This window comes from Procambarus clarkii, chromosome 35 (genome assembly GCF_040958095.1).
Source record: "Procambarus clarkii isolate CNS0578487 chromosome 35, FALCON_Pclarkii_2.0, whole genome shotgun sequence".
NCBI lineage: Eukaryota > Metazoa > Arthropoda > Malacostraca > Decapoda > Cambaridae > Procambarus > Procambarus clarkii.
The window spans coordinates 30,109,269-30,126,132 of NC_091184.1; the positions used below are offsets into that span (position 1 = coordinate 30,109,269).

The 16,864-nt window shown below is 39.7% G+C and overlaps 1 protein-coding gene and 1 long non-coding RNA gene across 5 annotated transcripts in view; one reads left to right on the forward strand and one right to left on the reverse strand.

Annotated features, from left to right (window-relative positions):
- Positions 1 to 3,055, forward strand: part of LOC123768501 (uncharacterized protein ZK1073.1) — a 78,930-nt gene extending 75,875 nt beyond the window's left edge. The window contains exon 9 of the mRNA XM_069336236.1: positions 222 to 3,055. Coding sequence (XP_069192337.1) covers positions 222 to 440 — 219 coding nt within the window. The 3' untranslated portion in view covers positions 441 to 3,055. The remainder of the gene's footprint in view (positions 1 to 221) is intronic.
- The window catches only part of LOC123768502 (uncharacterized), a 57,385-nt gene that overhangs the window by 24,707 nt on the left and 15,814 nt on the right, over positions 1 to 16,864 (reverse strand). For 3 of the 4 annotated variants that reach the window (XR_011230462.1, XR_011230463.1, XR_011230461.1), the window contains exons 2-4: positions 12,401 to 12,614; positions 9,009 to 9,296; positions 3,634 to 3,748 (exon numbers count right to left, since the gene is read on the reverse strand). This is a non-coding gene — a long non-coding RNA (uncharacterized lncRNA). Of the gene's footprint in view, positions 1 to 2,870; positions 3,749 to 9,008; positions 9,297 to 12,400; positions 12,615 to 16,864 lie in introns of those variants that run through there. The other variant, XR_006774101.2, reaches the window with a different exon arrangement.

Consider the following 16,864-nt stretch of genomic DNA (forward strand, 5'->3'; position numbering starts at 1 on the left):
AGTTACAGCTGCTATGGGTTGTTTCCTTGGGATGTGTGCATGTGTGTGTTAGAGAGAAACATATGTAGTTGATATAATAGAGGAAAAATAGATGGCTAGAAAGACAGGGTCCAAGAGCTAATAGCTTGATTCTGCAAACACAAAGTAAATACATACATACATACATATGTATTCATACACACACACACACACACAAATAATACATGTATGATCTTTTACAGCCCGAGAAGTTTGCCCAGTCTCTGCAGCTGTTCTGTAAGGGTCTTGGTGTCCTCACCTCGTTACCTCTGAGCGGAGTGGACCGCCAACGTACCTTCAGTGGCTCGTCGACTGATGACGAAACCCGTCCACGTCGTCAACGAACCATGAGCATGGAGGAATATGACACCCCTAACCTACGACGATTCTCATTCTCCTCCACCCAGACTGCTGCCAACTAAATTTCCATTTTGCCATTGGATCATGCAGCAGACATAGCTAAACTATATAGTTGCAGTCTACACTTGTGTACAGATGGTTATGGCTTAAATATTCATGAATTTATATAGGTTGATGTTATGATCTTGCAGCTCTTTGTACATAAAACATCTCATCAAGTTATCAAAATATCACCAAACATCTGTAAACTCATGGCTCAGATGTTAAACAGTTATTACCATCTTGTTATGAGAACACAGTGAGGCCTTTTATTTCCCACAGAGAATGGTCAACCCATGCATCTGTTTTACTCTTTGAAGAGGTGCATTTCACCTTCTTTAATCTCGACTACAGTTGTTATCTTGTTTGATCTTGTGAGTACAGTACTGGGATGACCAACATTGTGGAGGAGCATGTTCCTCTTGGGGGGCATCCATCGGAAACCCGGAATGACCATCACTAGAGGAGCATGTGCCTCTTGGGGCATCCACCTGGAGCCCATAGGAAGATCCAAAGGTTTTCATACTGTTTGCTTGCATTTTAGAATAACAATTGTTGATACATGAATCCAAGTAATACATATGCTGCCAGTAACCACTTCCCAGGGATAATCGTGTCTGGGGTAGTGTTACGTCTCATTTATTACAGTAGTGAGAGATGTACAAGTTATCCCAATCAGCTTATTGCAGTCAACTAGTTACTCAGTGTTTTGCACTTTGCGCTTTTGTACAGTATAAGACCATGAGCTTCATGGGGCATGTGTTAATGATGGACCTTTTAAAGCTCAATTAGGCTATGCTGGTTATCGTGTGTACAGTATATACAGATCCGAGGGTAATATGATTATTGATGCATTTGACACATTTTAGGTGCACATGTTCCTTCGTCAGTTGTTTGAGTAACTGGTGTCAACACCGGTGACTCCAATACTGGTAATTCTGGTACTGGTGAATCCAGCACTTGAGTCTAATACAGTACTGGTGACTTCTAAACTGGTGACCCAGTAATGGTGACACCAGTGCTGGGTACTGAAGGTGATGGCCAAATCATCAATTGTTCTCACCTTTTCACTGTCATTCACCATTGTCTCATAATGTTTGCAATGTGATCAAACCAGCAGGAGTAAACTTGGTTGCTCATTAATATGTTGCTCGTAGTTCAGGAATATATACCAAGCGGGCACCAGTGGTTGAAAGCAACTGATGTTACCTAATGTGTAACATCAGTTGCTTCCAACCAACAATGCCCACTGGGATATATTTCTTGTGCACTATGTTATTATAAAATGATCTTTATCATAATCTAATGAAATTGGAAGATAAAAGGCATTGTTGCTATCAGTTTTGTGAAATATTCCTTGATAAGGGTTTGGGTATGGAATCCATTAACCTTCATAAATTGTAACATATTTGATAAGCTATGGATTTTTTTTAAAGTAGGCCTTAATGAAGTAAGCAGGTATAGCCTGAATTGTTTTGTTCTATATTCTTAGTCTACACACGTGTTTTAACCCCAGAAAGACATTATTGCCCTTTGTATATGCAGATGGCTTGCACTTGCTGGTACTACCATTTAAGAGTATTTCAGTACTGTACTACAATGTAAGAGTATTTCAGTACTGTACTACCATGCAAGAGTATTTCAGTACTGTACTACCATGCAAGAGTATTTCAGTACTGTACTACCATGTAACAGTATTTCAATACTGTACTACCTTTTAAGACTTAATTCAGAAAGCTGATTGATGCAATACAAGACCAGTCAAACTGCCAACCTGTTGATACATACTGATTGCTTGTAGAATTCTTGCCAGTCTGTTTACTGCATGCCACTCATTGATAGTGTGTGTAATTGACACAAATTGACACACTTTTTATTTCTTAAGAGAGTCAAGTAAAGATCTGATACATGTCAGCAGGAATTTATCAACTGGCTTCTGATGACGAAAGTACACATCAGAAAATGAAGAAAAGACGATATTTCAGTCCGCCTTGGACCATTATCAAGTTGCCATTTTTTCCCCCTGATGTGTGGTTTGGTCATCCTATCTTCAGCCACGTTATTGTGACTCATCATTTGCGATGGGGTGGACACAACAGAGAATATTTGCTCATCTGTCTATTTGGAAACACAGCGCAGAGATTAGTGCTATATTTCTAAGTTGTTCCACTTTGATCTTATAGGGGTAAATACTATTTTCACTCATGTTTAGCAAATCAAAGTTATTGTGTTTTTTTCAGTTTCTAGATGGACAGATTGCTGTATATTAACAAGAACAAAATATAGTTGTTTTGGTTTCACATATAAATACCGTGGAAGTAACATTATGTGGATCCAGTGTTTAGCAACTGGTTTGACTAAACTAGAGGTTCAGACAGTCTACCTATGATCTAATGTTGAAATAACGATTCTTTAAGGCACATTCATCAGAATTAAAAAAATTCAATGTTTAATAAACAAATTAATTTGCTTAACATTTTGTATACTGGTAATGGATCTGCTTTCTTTTAGTTATTTTGTTATTGAATATATAGTTTTACGAGGGCTATGATAGTCATATTTTCCGTAATGTGTTTTGAAAGAAAATGTACAATAATCACGTGTAATACCTATTAATACAGTATTTTTATTAAAGTTTTCTTATTGTTTGGAATTTAATCTTTTTTTTATATAATTTATAAAGAAAATTTAAACTGTGGTGAATCTGTATGCTTTTTCTGGGATGTGGATGACCAGAGGAGGAGGAGGCAAATACTCAGATATGAGAGATCTGAAGTCACCTTCATTTCTTACAACCTTTTTCCAAACTATGGGTAGCTAGGTGTCTGCCCACCTCATGACAGAGGGAAATGTAGTGATGATGAAACATAACAGGGATGAAAAATTAAGAGTAATGCAATTGTTTTGAAAACCTACAAAATCGAACAATCTTTCTTGTGTAGATAGTTTAGTGATAGCAGCTGATTTTAAAAAGTACTGTATATGATGATTGTGATAAGTGATTTGATCGGTTAAGTAAGAATAGGCTCTGAGAATGATAATTATGCACTGTCTTAAGAATAAATTGCAATTTGTTTTACAGAGAAAAGAAATTTGTAATGTTAGAAAGTTAATCATTACAAACATAGCATTGTTGACATAATTGAATGGTTCAAGTTTCAATTCCCAGAAAATATATAACATTGTAGTACTCTTACACCCAATTCCATGGCTTACCTGCCAGTAAATAGCGAGTTAGGCGACCATTTTGGGATACATCATCAGGAAGGTCAGTCATTGGACTAAGGTGGGCCTCGATAATTCAGAAGTTTACTACCCCGACAACAGGTATCTGAAATCATGTTAATTTGCAGATTTTGAGAAGGCAGACAAAAGAATAACTGGCTAAGTGCTTGAGAAAGATGACTTAAAATATGTGTGTGATACAAAAGCAGCAAATGAACTCTGTAATTGAAAGAACTCTGTAATTGAAAGAAATTTTGCTCACTTGATGACTGTGTAAGATTAAAGGACTTTTAAGTAGATTGCTAAGTATAAGGTGGTAAGAAAAACATGTCTTAACTGCATGTTTAATCTAAAACAAAATCCACATTCATTGGTATAAATGCCAGATATCTACATACAATAACATATAATAAGGTAAATGAAAAACATATGATCTTCATAACATGAAGATAACCTAGGTAATATTTAATACTGCAATTCAAACTCCATCCTGACATTCCTCTCCTTTTAATTAGAATCTGCTTTCTTCGAATTAAGTCTTATCAGGCAGTTGTATGACCCTTCCTGATCTTCTCAACTAGGGATCAAGATCCGACAACTCAAAGGAACCTTCTTCTGAATTACTAACTTCTGATTACATGGAGTTATCATTATCCTTTTCCCCCTCTTGAATCTTGCTCTGCCAGGTCTTACCCTTTCACTATTATCTCGGGTATCCCAAGTCAACAATTCAGCACTATTGGATTTTCAAAATTCTTTGTAAATCTTTCTACAAGTTGATCTGCATGTCTTTTCTAAATATTACCAAAGCTTTGAACTTGCACTTCGAAATTCCTACAGCTCAACAACATAGTGAGAAGAGAGAATGTCTAACTGAGGAAATAGTAAATTACAGTTGAACAGAACACAGACAAGCACTGAAATAAACACCTGGAAAACACCCCAAACATAAATATTTGCTAATATTATGCAAAGGGAATATGCAAATATGGGCCCAAAGGCACAAAATGCAGATTCACATCCCAGAAAATGCTGGAACATGTTGGGGAGAGGGTTACCTTGAGGCTACCTTGAGGTGCTTCCGGGGCTTAGTGTCCCCGCGGCCCGGTCGTCGACCAGGCCTCCTGGTTGCTGGACTGATCAACCAGGCTGTTAGACGCGGCTGCTCGCAGCCTGACGTATGAGTCACAGCCTGGTTGATCAGGTATCCTTTGGAGGGTGCATGCTGTTTTGGAACAGAGTGCAGATACCTCCACACTAAACTATGCAAACTCTCAATTAGAGAGAGAAAATGTTGTGATCTATAATGTCCAGATTTCCATGTAAGAAGAACAATATAGTGTAGACAAGAGGAGGACCCGTCCACAATTGATCATTCTTAAAGCGTTTTGGAGGCAGGCAGAAACAGAGCAGAAAATATAAGAACAGGCAGACAGAAACTTTGCAAGATGGGGAAGAAGAAAAGCATAATACAGTATTGGACTACAAGTTGCCATCAAGCACATAGGTACTACACCCCCTCAAGTCCACAAACTATCACACCCCACAACACATATACTACCACCAAAATTGGACAAATCATCGCCAAAACTACAACAGAATTCTCAAAACCCACCGGAAGTAATACACAACATGGAAAATCTTTTATATTTGCAAACTTAATAGAATTAAAGTCAAAATTGAGAAATAAAGTTCATATATAATGCATCCTAATTTGTTCATATATATATATATATATTTTTTTTTTTTTTTTTTTGAGATATATACAAGAGTTGTTACATTCTTGTACAGCCACTAGTACGCGTAGCGTTTCGGGCAAGTCCTTAATCCTATGGTCCCTGGAATACGATCCCCTGCTGCGAAGAATCGTTTTTTCATCCAAGTACACATTTTACTGTTGCGTTAAACAGAGGCTACAGTTAAGGATTTGCGCCCAGTAAATCCTCCCCGGCCAGGATACGAACTCATGACATAGCGCTCGCGGAACGCCAGGCGAGTGTCTTACCACTACACAACGGAGACTGCATCCTAATGCATCCTATAGCTTCCTAATACACTGTAGTCGAATTTAATATTTGGAGCATTCACTGAAACCCATACAAAAGAGTATATGGATAGTGAAATCTGGATACCAAATTATAATTTATAGAAGACACTGAAAAACTACAAACTGATACTAATAAAGTCTTCAAATGGGCAACAGAAAAGAACATGATTTTAATAGTGATAAATTCCAGATACTTTGATATACTGGAAATGGTGAACTTAAATGAAACACGAGTTCAAGATATAATCAGACCTACTCATAGAGGGAAACCCACTCTTAAAAAATCTGGGAATTATGTCTGACAACCTGATATTAAGTGAACATAATGAAGCAAATATAACATCTACCAGGAAAATGATAGGATGGACTATGAGAAAGTTCAAATCCAGGGATTCCATAGTATAGTTAACAAAATTTTAATTACTGGTAATGTCACATCTTGAGTACTATTCAGTACTTGCTTCCTCTTTCAGAACTGGAGAGATTTTTTTAAATAGACACAATAAAGCACCTAAATTAATGGGATTGTCACAAAGCTCTCAAAATGTACCGGCACCTTCCTCTCTAGAAAGGAGACAAGAGGTACAAAAGAACATTTAAGGAACATACTGGAAGGCCAGGTCCCAATTTTGCACAATAGATTAATGTCATACTGGAGCAAAAGATGTGGGGGAAAATTCAGAATAGAATCAGTAAAGAGTAGAGGTGCATAGGCAGAATCAGAAAGCACTTTATGAACATCAGAGGTCCACAGCTGTTCAATACTTTCCCCGCAAGCACTAGAAATATTGCTGGAAGAAAGGTGGACTTCTTCAAAAGGCAATTAGATAGGCTCTTGTGAGAGGTGCTGGACCAACTGGGTTGCAGTAGATATGAGAGCCTGAAGGCCACTCCAGGCAATAGCCAGTTGAACCATGTTATCAAAAGTCAAGCCTGGCCCCAGGCCGGGCACTGAAAGTAGAACTCCCAGAACCTCCCCTCTACATCCAGATACAGATTCAGATCAGCCTATGATTTCAAAAATTTTTCCTTCCTCCCAAGGCTTACCCAATTCAAAATTCCTTACATGTACCGTATCTGCCTCTCTAAATAAAACCTCGTTCCTGAGACAATTACTTAGCAAGATCAGTTACTGATTTTTCTTTACCTATATCTATTTTTACTGCTTCCCCCATCTACCCGAGAGCCACTATTTATAGTGGCCTCGATAAGGACAGGAAGTCGGCAGCTTTTTAAAGATCCTCCACCATTTGTCCATGTGGACTATGAAATGCCTATTAAACATTAATTCAGGAGATTTACCAGTGGAAGCATGAAAAGTTTTCCTTTGATCATTTAAAAATCTACTGTCTTTTGTTAGTAGAACCTTCTGTAAACTGATGTAACCATTCTTTTAAAGATGATGCTGCCAGCCAAACAATTTGAAGGAGGACTACATGGAGCAGATGTTATATGTTTTATACTATTCAGTCTAAAAATAATTCCTCCATTTTTCCTGTTAATAGGTCCAGCAGAACCTATATAGAACTATATACCCAGAACCTATGTAAGCTATATAGCAGGGTTTTCCCAATGCTAAATATTCCAGGTTTCCCTGGAACTTGAGTTTTTTGGAAATTCTTAAAAAAATTACTGTACTGTATGACAATTCTTAGTTACTTCAGTAATTTCCTGAATTCATTTTTGGCTACCAAACTCAACTTCTGGATTCTGCTTTCATAGCATCTATACCATTATAACCTACATGCAGCTGTTCCAAAATCTTACATCTTAATTACACAGGAACCTTCACTATTTATTTAGAGTATATGATTACATCAGGTTAGCCTTCACTGATGTTCCCAGTGAAGGCTGATCCCCCAGCCTTCACTGATGATGGGGGGCCTGACAGCTGAGTGGACAGCACTCAGTGTTTGTAGTCATAAGGGCCCAGGTTCGATCCCCGGCAGAGGCGGAAAAAAATGGGCAGAGCTTCTTTCACCATGATGCACCTGTTCACCTAGCACTGAATAGGTACTGTACCTGGGAGTTAGACAGTTGCTACGGCTGCTTCCTGCGAATGTTTGTGTGTGAAAATTAGGATTAAGGACTTGCCCGAAATGCTATGCATGCTAGTGGCTGTACAAGAATGTAAGAACTCGTATACTGTATATAAATAAATAAAAATAAAAAATAAATGCTGAAAATAATTAGGCATACACAGACAATAGTAAATTATCTTCCCAACCATACTTGGCATAATTCATTAACTTAGTTAACTTGGTATCTCTACTAGTTGCTTCCTAATTTTCTGAAATAAAATATCCTCAAATGACATGGGGTCCACCAAATTAACATATTCTACTGGAGTACTAGAATTCAACTCTTCTATAACAGACTGTGACTATAACAATGCCAATGTTGAATTCTAGCAATGACATTTACAAGAATTTGTTTACCTAACAATCCTAGTAAAAATTTATGGTTTGTTTTACTGTAGCAAGAAATTTCCTACTCATGGGGAAAAAAATACAGGTGAACCTTGTTCAACGTCGGGGTTAAGGTCTTAAAAACTTCAACTTTAATTGAAATGACTAAGTGAAACCAAAAAATCTTATAGCCTAGTGTTAAAGTAATGGTTAGGGTCTTAGGGTACTGGGAAAGATGATGTTTGGCCATTCTTTTCACATTCCTGCAAACATTATGGTATTCTTAAAAAAAGCAATGAAGCAAAACATGATTTAATTGTACACCTGAATAATAATTAATATAGCAATAACATTAATATTATAAATTATTATATTATTATTATTATTAACAAAATCAGTAGAAGCCATGAGGAGGATTCAAACCTATGCACTGAGTACGCCAATTAAATGGCTGATTAGTTGGAAGGCCTTTGCAGTGCTTTTACCATGATGTGGTGTAGTTGTCTAAGGCATTTGCTTGAAGTACCCAGAGTAAAGGTTCGAATCCTCCTGCTTGATGGGGTTCTGGGAGTTCTCCTACTCCCTAAGCCCAGCCTGAGGCCAAGCTTGACTTGTGAGAGCTTGGTCCAACAGGCTGTTGCTTGGAGCAGCCCACAGGCTCACATATCCACCCCAGCCCGGTTGGTCTGGCACTTCTTGAAGAAGAAATTCTCATGGCTCCTACTGATTTTCTCATTGATACATTATATTAATGTGATTTCTTTGTGCATGAATAATAATAATAAAAAATTTATTCACAAGAATGTACTGACAAAGAACATAAGATGAGGGGACAATTAATATTATAGGTGCAGGGGTTACACACAAAAACAAAGCCACTATGCAAAGTGTTCCAAAGAAAAGTTACATACCAGATACAGGAATTGACTATTTCTCTGCCAAATGGTGAGGCCGCAGTGAGATTATTCATTTGATTCAAGATGGATCAGATTAATAGGATCGTCTTTCTGTTCATGACCATCATCAATCTTTTCTTCTTTATGTTAATCTTCCTTGACCTTTTCATTTTCCTGATTCTCATCATGGCTATCTTTTTTTATATTTCTGTCCTTTCTTGTCCTCTTTCTTCTTCACTTGATCCTCATTCCTAAGAAACCATCTAATGTCTGCTGAAGTTTTCCTTCTGCTTATAAATTTCCCTGTAACAGTCAACATAATAATAATAATACTGTACAAATAATAATAATATTGATAATAATAATTTTATTTAGGTAAAAGTACATATACAATATGAGTTCCAAAAAGAAGGTTGAATTTCTAGAGAGCTAGTATATACTAGGCCTAAACTGGCTTCTTCGTATTGCCCTTCTTTGGGCAAGAAGTGGGAAAAACACTTAAAAACAAAGACAAAAATAACTGAGATAAAAGCATGAATTGAACCTGAAATAGGAAAAAATGACAATTACAAGTTGAATGGAACAGCAGAAAATGCAACAGAACAGCATAAATATTTTTTAACTAATTTTAAATTTCAACTAATTTTAACTAAATTTTACACAATTTTAACTAAATTGTAAATTTTTGCAATTGGTATATGGACATTCTCGGTCAGGATCCTCATAAGAGAGCTGAGAGTTTATCAAGCGCCCTGAATACTTTTAATAATCCAATGCGCCAGCAGGCAACCTATGTGCAAACCGATTGAATAGAACTGTTGCCTATCTCATTAAACTGCTGAATATTCCTATTGCATGCAATGTACTAGCTAATGATATTCCATTATATCTGTACCCTGAAATACAAGTTTCCTACATGCCCATCAGCAAGAATGAAGGAAGGAACTATCAGGAGAAAGCATCTAGCCATTTTGACTATATAACACTTGGAAGGGGTCCGAATAAGGATTTGGGATGGAACGGGGTATCTGGTTGATACCTGGTTGATGGGGTTCTGGGAGTTCTTCTACTCCCCAAGCCCGGCCCGAGGCCAAACTTGACTTGTGAGAGTTTGGTCCACCAGGCTGTTGCTTGGAGTGGCCCGCAGGCCCACATACCCACCACAGCCCGGTTGGTCTGGCACTCCTTGAAGGAAACAATCTAGTTTCCTCTTGAAGATGTCCACGGTTGTTCCTGTAATATTTCTGATGCTTGCTGGTAGGACGTTGAATAACCGTGGACCTCTGATGTTCATACAGTGTTCTCTGATTGTGCCCATGGCACCTCTGCTCTTCACTGGTTCTATTCTGCATTTTCTTCCATGTCGTTCACTCCAGTACGTTGTTATTTTACTGTGCAGATTTGGGACCTGTCCCTCCAGTATTTTCCATGTGTATATTATTTGGTATATCTCTCTCTATCTGGCTGGTTTTTCGGGTGAAGAGATAGTGTACGGTGAACACCGTACTCTTCTCACCAGATACCAGTAGTACATGCAGTCGGTGTAACATGGAGAAAAAAGGTATCTTCTACACCGCTCTCTGACTAGAAATAGGAAGGATTTTTTCTTTAATCTAAGCCATGCTCGTAAGCAAGACCTAGGAGTAATCAAGCATGGCTTTCTTAGAGGTGGAAGAATACTAGCAAGACTGAAAGTGGATAATGGTGCCCAACCACATGGACGGTCTGGGATTGAATGTCGACCTGCATGAAGCGAGACAGTCGCTCTACCGCCCAGTCACAGCCCATCCTCCAAAGACCCAAAAATGATTCCATGCACCTGCCAAACCCCCGTTTATGAATGAAAACGGTTTACACACGACTCAACTGATTTCGTTTGAACTCTTCCGGAACAAGTGCTTCACACACACGAATTTTGTTCGAACCACAATGCTGTAAATGCTTCACCACATATTACAAATACAAATAATCGCCAACAGAACCTAAACACCTAACCTAACCTATGCCTATATATGCTAATATATTATAAATTGATAATATATTATAATATAATATATTATAATATATAGAAAATTCCTGTTTTGAATGAACAGCATGTAAAAATTTATGAATACGTCTTTGGGGTTGACCGCTGGATAGAATGGACTTGATCTGAGGACAGGTCACCTGTCTGACAGGTCATCGAGCTTCCTGTCATTTAACTCTCTTATCTATCCATATCTCAACTATGGTATTTGTGCTTGGGGCTCTACTACCCAAAATCACTTACGTCCTCTAATTACTCAACACAAAGCTGCTATTAGGACAATATCCAACTCTGGCCCCAGACATCACTCAGTACCCCTACTCAAATCTCTGAATATGTTAGACATTAAGTTACTGCACATTCTCTCATGTGTATTATACATATATAAAATGCTAAACTATAATGCCAATCCTGATCTCAAAAGCTTCATAGAAGGTTGTAACAGAACCCATGAGCACCACACCAGAAATACAGTTTTGATATTCCTAGAGTACGACTTAATCAAACTAGAAATGCTCTACAAATCAAGGGACCCAGATTGTGGAATGACCTTCCCAACCATGTTAAAGACTGTACCTCTCTCAACCAGTTTAAGATAAAAACGAAGCTATACCTAATAAATTCCCTGTAACCTACCTTACCCTTCTATTGTCAACCAATGTCTGTTTTTTTTTTAAGAGTGCTGTTTGTCGACATAATTGTATTTGTGCTGCTTTTTCAGCTATGTTTTCATTTCTTGTTTTCATTCTACTCTTTATGCTCAATTAGTATTAAGCTTGTCATTTAAGTTTTTCATGCCCAAAACGCTTTGCATAATAGTGGCTTTAGGCATTGTATGTACTAGCTCTACCTATAAGTCAAACAATCTTTGTAAAAATTTCTTGTATGTATGTACCTTACCTAAATAAACATTTATTTATTTATTTATTTATTTACTTGAAACGGGTCCGTCTAATTACCACAAGCTACACAAGCTTCACAAAGCTTCCTGGCAATACGTTTGTAATGAATAAATATGATATGCTAGGTTAGGCTGACCTAACCTAACCTAACCTAACCTAAACTAACCTAACCTAACTTAACCTAACCTAACCTAACTTAACCTAACCTAACCTAACTTAACCAAACCTAACCTAACCGACGCTTGGATCGTCGACTTGATTTGGCGTCACCAGCACTTTATTTTCGTCTCATTTCTTTATAAAAAGATACTTTTTCAGATTAAAATTATGTTTTTTCGTGTTGTACATTCAGTACCAACATTATAATGAGTAAATATATCATATTTATTCATTACTAACGTATTGCCAGGAAGCTTTGTGTAGCTTGTGGTAATTAGACGGACCGCTTGAAACTATTAATTCCTTTGTCAATAACTTACTGCCTCACTAGCACTGTGCCCTCTCCTCCTGCTCGCATTTCACTAGCAGAATCAGTTCTTCATTTATCTTCTTCTTGATTTAAATGTGAGATTAGAAGCCTGACTGGCTTACAGGTGTGGCAGAGGACAACGTAAATAGGATTTTACTGCTCCAGTGATGCAGGGGAGCCGACCTCCACCACCAGCACCAGCGAGAGCAAAATCTTGTCGAAAACTGTGAACAATTACTGTAATTTGTATTATTTTCGGTAAACAAAATGCTTTGTTTTTAGTAATAGTATAATTATAAAGCAATAATGAATTATAAATAATAATAATAATAATAGTAGTAGTAATAATAATATAACAATATGAATATAATACAGTATATAAGGGCTAACATAAATATTGTCTATGAATTCTTTATAAATCGTTATTATTTGATTAATTATCATAATAACCAAATAATACACACAGAAATCAAAATAGCGTGATGCATCAAATGAACAAATCCACAAGGTGCACCTATCTCCTGGGGTCACAGGGAAGTTGATAGTTTTTTCCATTTTCTGGCTGGTTATTCGGGAGGAGAGACGGTGTACGGTGAACACCGTACTCTTCTCACCAGATACCAGTAGTACATGCACTCAGTGTAATATGGAGAAAAAAGGTATCTTCTACACCGTTCTGACTAGAAATAGAAAGGATATTTTTCGTTAATCTAAGACATGCTCGTAAGCAAGTCCTAGGAGTGACCAAGCATGGCTTTCTTAGAGGTGGAAGAATACTAGCAAGACTGCCAGTGGATAAACGTATGAAATAACTAACGAGGAAAACCTCAAAACGTTCCTGACGCAGTGTCAGACACCAGAAATACAACAGTCTGCCCCCAGCCCCCGTCACGGAACGCGACTGAACCAAGACACTTCCTGTTATCTCTTATGAATACAAAAATTCGTGTCTTAGGGAGATGGGGGCCAGAAACTCATCAAAGAGAATGAACTGGTGAATATCGGGGCCTCACTCAGGGTCAGCTAGAAATAAATAATACAAATAAAATGCTAGATTATCCAATATAATCATTATAAGTCATTGCCGTGATTAGAAAACGCAGCACGTCGTCAGACTACAAAAAATGGAAGTTCTTTCATCATCGAGCTTCTTGTCTTAAGGCCTGAAGTGTCCAGATGAAACACTAACAGATGAGGGCCCTCACAGCCCTCAATGTTTGCGGACGATGCTAAAATTATGAGAAGGATTAAAACAGAAGAGGACTGTTTGAGGCTTCAAGAAGACCTAGACAAGCTGAAGGAATGGTCGAACAAATGGTTGTTAGAGTTTAACCCAACCAAATGTAATGTACTGAAGATAGGTGTAGGGAGCAGGAGGCCAGATACAAGGTATCATCTGGGAGAGGAAATTCTTCAGGAGTCAGAGAAGGAAAAAGACTTGGGGGTTGATATCACGCCAGACCTGTCTCCTGCAGCACATATCAAGCGGATAACATCAGCGGCATATGCCAGACTGGCCAACATACGAACGGCATTCAGAAACTTGTGTAAAGAATCATTCAGAACTTTGTATACCACATATGTCAGGCCAATCCTGGAGTATGCAGCCCCAGCATGGAGTCCATATCTAGTCAAGGATAAGACTAAACTGGAAAAGGTTCAAAGGTTTGCCACCAGACTAGTACCCGAGCTGAGAGGTATGAGCTACGAGGAGAGACTACGGGAATTAAACCTCACTTCGCTGGAAGACAGAAGAGTTAGGGGGGACATGATCACCACATTCAAGATTCTGAAGGGGATTGATAGGGTAGATAAAGACAGTCTATTTAACACAAGGGGAACACGCACAAGCGGACACAGGTGGAAACTGAGTGCCCAAATGAGCCACAGAGATATTAGAAAGAACTTTTTTAGTGTCAGAGTGGTTGACAAATGGAATGCATTAGGGGGTGATGTGGTGGAGGCTGACTCCATACACAGTTTCAAGTGTAGATATGACAGAGCCCAGTAGGCTCAGGAATCTGTACACCTGTTGATTGACGGTTGAGAGGCGGGACCAAAGAGCCAGAGCTCAACCCCCGCAAACACAACTAGGTGAGTACAGCGTGTCCGAACATCGGTCGGGTGACTGGCAAATACTTTTCAATAACAAAACTGAAAAAATGCAAAACCTTGCATGTAGGCATAACAATGACCATAACAACATTACCTTGCAATGATTGATGAAAAACAGGTCCTAGGAGTCAGAATCCACCAGTCACTGGAAGTTGCACAACAAGTTGGAGATGCAGTAAAACGAAGCCAATCAAACCCTCGGAGCAGTCAAACGAACATTTGATTTCAAGGACAAGGACAAGAATGTAGGTATTCAACTGTATAGATGTGGTGCGCCTCCACATGCATTACTGTATTCAACCATGGAGACTTTATCTTCAGAAGGACACGACTACCTTGGAGAAAGTTCAACGCTGGGATATGGAACCTCGACGACTGGGATATGGAGGGTGGACGGGGCGAGGGTATGACCCAGGTGGGACACCTCGACGACTGGGATATGGAGGGTGGACGGGGCGAGGGTATGACCCAGGTGGGACACCTCGACGACTGGGATATGGAGGGTGGACGGGGCGAGGGTATGACCCAGGTGGGACACCTCGACGACTGGGATATGGAGGGTGGACGGGGCGAGGGTATGACCCAGGTGGGACACCTCGACGACTGGGATATAGAAGGTGGACAGGGCGAGGGTATGACCCAGGTGGGACACCTCGACGACTGGGATATGGAAGGTGGACAGGGCGAGGGTATGACCCAGGTGGGACACCTCGACGACTGGGATATGGAAGGTGGACAGGGCGAGGGTATGACCCAGGTGGGACACCTCGACGACTGGGATATGGAAGGTGGACGGCGCGAGGGTATGACCCAGGTGGGACACCTCGACGACTGGGATATGGAAGGTGGACGGCGCGAGGGTATGAGTTGATGAGACGAACCACGGTGCACTATTGTAGGATTTGATGGCATGAATCCCAAATACAGTACAGTAGGGAACGACAACATAAACCCCAGACACGGGACAGCAGGGGATGATCACTACACAGGACAATAGGGTATGACCCCTAAGCAGGACAGTACGGGTTGGTGACAAACTCCTTGGTACTCACCGCTTGGATACAACACCACTAACGCTGGAGTACAATCCGGAAATCGTAACCGACAGATAAAAACCCCATGTTACCTGGATGTGGCCGTGATTTAATGTCCCCCCTTCCCCCACTTCCAAACTAATCTACCACACCCAGCTCGCCCACCACACATTCCTCCTCCCCCTCCCACGCCCATTTCCAGCTTGCCCTTTAATCCCAATAGGAATTATCCATACCCTTTGGTATAGGTATTGGCTCGAACCCCGTCTCGTCCCCCACGGGACTTTCACTCCGGAAAAGCCGGGCTTCCCGCATCACTCCGGAAAACACAGCTATACTCACCTTCCACGTGGGGTAGTCCCTTTTCCCTGCTACAGCATCTTGGTGCTCTGGCTGCGTTAGAGGGTTTGATTGACTGTGATCACATTGTCTTGGAATGTGATCACATTCCAAGCTATTTGTAGTCTGCTCGGTTTAGATTCAGCTTCTCGGAACAAAACGTTCCAAGCAGCACGGGCTTGGAACGTGAGCCCGTAGTGGACTTACCTGGTACAGGAGCGGGGCTCTAACTGTTTTTTTGTTTCTCTTGTAGTCTGCTATCTATTCCAGTTATACATTTCCTGTAGTGAGGTGCATTTGCGGGTTACATTAAATGGCTTTTGATTCTTCAACATACATTTTTAAGCCCGAATTCAGGACACATGTGTCCTGAGCTTTTGGTCGAGTTTAGGCTTCCTTTTCGTGCAATATGGAGAACTGGATAGTTTTTGTTACTTGGTCAATAAGCTCACTCTGGAGTATTCCACGTCGTGTTTTTTTTAGGCTGCTTGGAAATCATCAGATGTGCTGGGTTCATCACTGTGAGGTCATGGGTTCAGCTAGTACAGTTGCTTGTAAAGAGGCTGGCAGCAGTTCTGTTTCTCTAGATCTGATGTTCTCTGATGTTCATTGAATGCTCGAGATGAGAATTCTTATCTTGTTTACTGCGATGTTTTCTGGATGTTAGTGGAGTGGTGGGTGAAGCTTGTTGTCAGGATGTTAGAGTGTTGGTGGGCGAAGCTTGGTACCCACTGCACATCTGAGCTTAACGATGCTCTTAAGTTGCGTCACGGACGCAGACGAGAGGTGAGACACAATGACGTGTCTCACCTCACACCTGCGTCATCGTAGACAGCGTGGGACGAGAAACCTGACTGCGGGAAAAATCTGTCATCTGTTAAGAAATAAGAACTGTTTAGAAATAAGAACTTTACCTACTTAAAATAATCTGTTAGATTAAGGACCTACCCGAAACGCTGCGCGTACTAGTAGCTTTACAAGAACTA